General features: G+C 40.8%; 1 protein-coding gene across 2 annotated transcripts; it reads left to right on the top strand.

Moving 5' to 3' along the window:
- Positions 1–1244: 1244 nt before the first annotated feature.
- Positions 1245–4364, top strand: LOC124854999. 2 transcript variants are annotated; one of them, XM_047344046.1, is made up of 3 exons: positions 1246–1532; positions 2340–2434; positions 3214–4364. In XM_047344046.1, the coding sequence occupies exon 3, from the start codon at positions 3303–3305 to the stop codon at positions 4041–4043; it is 741 nt and encodes a 246-aa protein (XP_047200002.1). In that variant the 5' UTR covers positions 1246–1532; positions 2340–2434; positions 3214–3302; the 3' UTR covers positions 4044–4364. The 2 variants fall into 2 exon arrangements, with proteins under 2 accessions (XP_047200003.1, XP_047200002.1); XM_047344047.1 differs by having other exon boundaries at positions 1245–1532; positions 2340–4364.
- Positions 4365–5812: the final 1448 nt, after the last annotated feature.

The following is a 5812-nucleotide window of genomic DNA, read 5'->3' as shown; positions in this document are numbered from 1 at the left end:
AGTGATATGGTACTATGTGCTCTGTAAGGTATGATGGGGACATCTAAGTAAGGGCTTTAAAGGTGAGGAGGAGAGTTGTATGTACAAAATTTAACTGGAATCCAGCGTAGAGAAGTTAATACAGGAGAAGTGATCTCTTGTTCTGGTTCTTAGTACAATTGCTGCAGCATTTTGGACAAGCTGCAGAGTCTTTAAAGAGTTAGTGGTGGAGCCTGATAATAAATATCTCTGGCCAGTTCCATGCCCTGCAAAAATACTGATTTGATGTCCATAGAATAGATTTGCCACTGATTTTGACAGATTACTGCTAACGGATTTCTAATAGATTCTGAATCACAGGTTGGGGAATCTTTCTGTAACTTGTGAATATTACTTCAAAACCTCTTGCTACAAGTTGTGCTTTAGGCACAATACCTTTGGATGTTTCTGTGAGACTACAGACCCATCTGGTGGAGATACATTATTGACCTGCACCTTCAACTTCTTCAAAAACATCATTATTGTGCCAGTTCTTTATTTCTTCGAGTTTGGCTACATTAAATGAGATATCTTTAGTTATAAGTACATCAGCATCCATGTTTTCTGGTTCAATGTTAAGACTATCAACGTGTGACATGTCAACTGACTCCTTTTGCCCATCACTGCCTTTAGTTTCAAGATGTTGCAGGTTATACCAGTTTTTGTTCTTTCCTGTGGCTTTGCCTGCTATGCCTAAAACTCTAGCTTTATGTTGAAAGCCATAAGTTTTGTTTAAAAATGTTACAGTATGACCTCCTCTTAGCTGTATACCTGTGGATGAATCAGGATTTGCACATACATGGTGCTCTGTCTCAGCTTGTTTCACATTTGTTTGTGTCATGGATGAATGCAACACTTCTCCTGCATTCGCCTCCATGTCACTGATGTTGTCTGTGTCTGTATTCTGTTCACTAGCTGCTGCATTGTTTGAAATAGTCTTCTCATTTTCTGCTTTTCTGTCAGGATCATCTTGTACAATTTGCTTATCCTAATCCTCTGTGTTCACCTTACAAAGTCTAGGGTGATGTACACTAACAAGAATACCCCCATGTCTTACAAATACTACAACTCCACCTTGACCAATAACCACCCCTGTCTCATAATTGTCATCTGTGGGTCTGAGTTGCTTGCACAGTGCCCTCCTTATCCTCTCTGAACACTTGGCTTCTGTGAATGCTTTCCTGGAAGCATGTAATGCTGTGAGTCTCTGATTGTTTCTTTCCAGTATTGCGTTGCTCCAGGGACTGTATCCTTCTGTTGTTTTGAAACAAAACAGGTTCAAAGAGGTTCATGTAAATATAATCTTACAGTTATGTTAAATTTGCTTGATCCTGTTCTGTCCCACTGCAGGGTGTGATATACGTTGGTACATCAGAGGGTGTGGTGAGGGTTCCCACATCAAACTGTTCCTTTTACTGGACATGTGCTCAGTGTGTGCTGGCCCGAGACCCCTTCTGTGGTTGGGACACTGCCAACAGGGCCTGCGTGGAGGCATCTAACACCCAGACCAGTTTGTGAGTACAACAAAATTTTGCCATTTTTATTTATTTTGTTAAAAATGTGTCCTGTTGAGTCCTTTGATGAAGAACATGTTGATAGAATGGAAATGATAGCACTGGTCTATTGAAATTGGTTTATTAAGCTGTATTATTTTGATATTTTTCTCTATGGGGTGTAGATAGCATGTGACATTTTTTGTTTACAGACTTTTCTTTATTTTAAAGAAATGCAAGACTTTTTGTATTAAAATAAAAAGGTATTAAAACAACAATAAGTAATTTACCAAGTAGTCAAGAAATAATACAAATTTAATGCAAAAAAGTCTTCAAAACATTATTTTCACTACTCACATAAAGCTATACTATTGGATATTTTAACAGGACTAGGGGACATGATGGTGTTACTTAAATAGTTTATGTAAAAAATAAAAAGAGCTGAAGAGAGAAGTACAATGGCTATCTTACTTAAATTGCTTGTTGTGGGAACTGTTGGATTTCTCTATTCTTGACTGATAATGTATGTTATGATTTGCACAAAAAAGTTAATTCAATAAAACAAATCAGTTGATGTAATATTTTCAGGTTGTAGCTGGGCCATCTTGGGGAGTGAGAATGGTGGTGACTGATCTTAACTGCTTTTATTCTATAGCTACAAGCTTTTAAAATACGCAAAATGTAATTAAAACCACAATATGGGACCGGAAGACAGTTTTTGAGCAAATGAAAGTACCTTTTCACTCATGACTCAAGATGACAGCCATCAGCAGTAAGTCTGTGACAACTGTACCAACCTCTCTGTTGACTGTAGTTTTACCTCTGCAGAAGCCAGGATGTAGACAGAGGGAATGTTGAAGAGGCATGCAACAGTGTAACATTACCACATCGAGCCAGATTCGGACCAACCAAACTGTCTGCAAGTAAGTGTCACTTATATTATTATCAATAAATATTCTAAATAAGGATCCAGTAATATGTTGCTTCCAAGAAGTGTGACTACAATATGTACTGATGCACTAAAGACAGTGATGAATTGGTACATAAAAGAGACTAGCCTTCAATATGCATTGTTTGTTGGCTTTAAAGACGTTATGGAGCACCGATGTCATCCCAAGCCAACATACAGAGGCAATTTTTGTAACATTGTGTGCATGAATTGGTTCTAACCAAGGAAACAGAATACTTTGATTATGTAAGCTGGTAAAATGTGTAGCCCACAACCTATGTCAGAGTATAGAGCCTTCATGGAGCATGTAATAGTAAATGGTCTGTATTTATAAAGCCCTTTTCTAGTCTTGATGACAACTTAAAATGCTTTACACCCATTCACACACACACACATTCATACAGTGCATCTATGCGCAGCACTTTCTCTTATCACACTCTGCCAGCACAGCTGTCGGGGGGTATTTGGGGTTAAATATCTTGCCCAAGGACACTTCAGCAAGTGGAATCGTGGAGACTGGGATTGAACTGACGATGATCCACTCCACCTCCTGAGCCATGGCTGCCCCTAATGTAATGTAATGCGCTGTGGACATGCTTATTTTACACATGTATGCATTTACTGAGTGAGCAGCAGATGCTTTAGCAGGTTTAGACTACTGCTGGAAGTTTTCATATCTGATGACAATGTGTAGAGTAACATGGAGGCTCCTTGTGTATTTTGGGCTCTGTTGACTTGTAATCTCTGTGTCAGCATCATGTCCTACAGGTGAGCTGGTGTCTGTAGCTCTAAATGAAGTGGTGCGACTGCAGTGTCCCGCGGCATCACAGCTGTCCCAGCAGATGTGGGAGCGTCCTAACAGTCGGCTGTCCACAGACCTGTACCTGCACCTGGGGGACGGGAGTCTAAGCTTTGTGGCCACCCCTGCCACGCTGGGCCACTACCTCTGTCTGTCCACTGAGAATGGCTACCAGCAGACTATGGCCATCTATCATGTAAAACAGAAGAGCAGCCCAATGGCTCAAACTCCAACCAGTTACACCCGGCCTCAGGCACAACCCATAACCACCACGCAGACTGTGTCTAGAGGTGGACCTGGATTGCACACCTCTGGGACTCAAAGAAAGGAAATAAGAAATGGAAAGATTGAGCCAACACGGTCAAGCAGGGAAACTCAGGTCATCACCAGGCAGCAGGGCAGGAACCTGACCATGTGGACACATAAATCTGGGCAGAAGGAGGTTGGCTTTCAGGATGGGGAGTCTCTGCAGTTGGCTCCAGGCCCCTGCTATCTAAAGGAGCTGGTGGCTGTATCAATTCTGCTGGTGCTCTCCCTCAGTTTACTGATCACCATGCTTTTGTACGTCATCAGACAGCGGTGCCACAGCCGAACAGCCCCGCATGCAGGGACTCCAACCAGAGACTCAGACAGAAGGACCCCTGTGGAGCAGGAGGCCCTCAGGGGGAACCAGTCTCTGAGTAAACGCAATGGACAAACCCTGCACAGTGGACAAGCCAGTGGTTCAGGCTGTAACGGGGCACTCACAGGCTCTAATGGACATTTGCCCAACACTCCCATCTGAACAGTTCCTGAAATTGTAGCTGTTACAGATAAGACTAGATGAGAGTGGGGTAGGAGGTGAGGTGGGTGGTAATTCCAGTGGTACTTAACTGCAGACATATGCTTCTTCTTTGTGTCCAGAAGCTGAAAAACAGGCTGTGATGTTCTGGATGTTTCACTTACTAGAAGGTGAAAGCTGATCCAGTACAATCTGTTCTCTCTGTGTTTTTATAGTACAGTCAGTCTTTGATCTAGGGCTGCACGATATTAGGAAAACATGCGATACGTTGTTGAATATTGCAATGATGATATGACTTAATAATAATAAACAAATGCTTGAGTATACGGTGTTAAAGTCTTTCTGCTTCAGTTTCACTGCTAAAATAGACCCCATACAGTGAGTAGCATATGCAGACTCTGAAAAAAAATTATAAGCATTATTGCGTGCGCGGGTGCATGTGCGCTCCTGCGCAAAAGAGCGAGCGGTACGGCTGATGAACTCATTAAGAAAAGCCTCGTTCAGTGTTGATATTGTGGAGTTATTTCAAACAAAACATTTGTTACTTTCCTTCAGGTTCTGGGGTCATAAATAAGTTACACAAATCTTTTATATAATCAACTGCTCGTAGTGATGATTTTAACTCGGGACAAATGTGATCACTAGAAGTTTCCACAGTAGAATTTAGTCGGGAGGAGCGGCACAAGATTTGACGGAGCTGCCTCACACTTCTCTGTTCTCTCTACTCTTCTTTCGGACAATGATTCATTGATTTGATTATCTTTTATTTATTATCTAGGGCAGCAGGGCTCCATCTGATTGATATCCTGCATGTTGATATCATGATGACGATACATTTTCGATTTATCGTGCAGCCCTACTTAGATCCAAAGTGACTGACAGCTACAGTTATGTATCATTTTATATGACAACATTTTCAAGAATTCATCCAAAACAAATAGCTATTATGATTTGCAATCTTTAGAAGTCTGAGCTCAAGTTCAGCACAATTGTTCAATTTCAAAATGTTCCCTTCAAAGAACTGTATAATTAGAGAAGTCATTGGTGGGTGAAGGTGATCGAGGTGGATGACCACACACACATTCATCTTTAACATTCATTCATGTCTCCTCGCTCCTCTGTAACCCAGGGGGCCAGCCTGGAAGAAACATGAGCATTGATACCAGAGACCATTTTTTACTTAAATCTGATCCAAACACCCCTTGATTAGAAATGTTCTGCTGACTGATCTGATGCTACAGATGGTGTTTGGGACACAACAGCTGCAGCTCAGGTGTTCTTTTACTATTAAGTTTATATGTTATTTGTGTTCCAACTCACCATTTAGTCACAATGATTGGATCAGTGGAAACTGTTGGTCTAATTGATAAATGAAGCATAAACAACTTTCTATAAACTGTAATGTGTGTAATCTTGCAGAGAGAAAAAAGTCGGTAATCTTTCAGCTTTGAATAATGAAGTTGTCTCTTTTTCTGTACATCGTTTCCGAGCTCCCTATGAGATTTATTCAACTAAATCATTCTAAAAAATATCATAACCTGTATACTTCAAAATGACTTCACAAGCCCATAACTCAAGCATTGTTGGCTTTGTGCGTCAGTTATTTGAGCAGTCCCTTAATAAACTGTGATCTGAAAATCTGTTCAGTCAAAATAAAAATGCAGCTTTCCATTGGTTGTGTAACTGAGTCCAATGTGACAAAGTTTAAGTGGCACCACTATATCCTTTGTTGTTTGTAGTGTTTGGCAATATCTGTGCAAATACAAACTCCA

Source organism: Hippoglossus stenolepis, chromosome 17, assembly GCF_022539355.2.
Source record: "Hippoglossus stenolepis isolate QCI-W04-F060 chromosome 17, HSTE1.2, whole genome shotgun sequence".
In the NCBI taxonomy this organism is placed as follows: Eukaryota; Metazoa; Chordata; class Actinopteri; order Pleuronectiformes; family Pleuronectidae; genus Hippoglossus; species Hippoglossus stenolepis.
The sequence above is the reverse complement of the archived record's forward strand: the minus strand, read 5'-3'. Positions and strand labels throughout refer to the sequence as shown.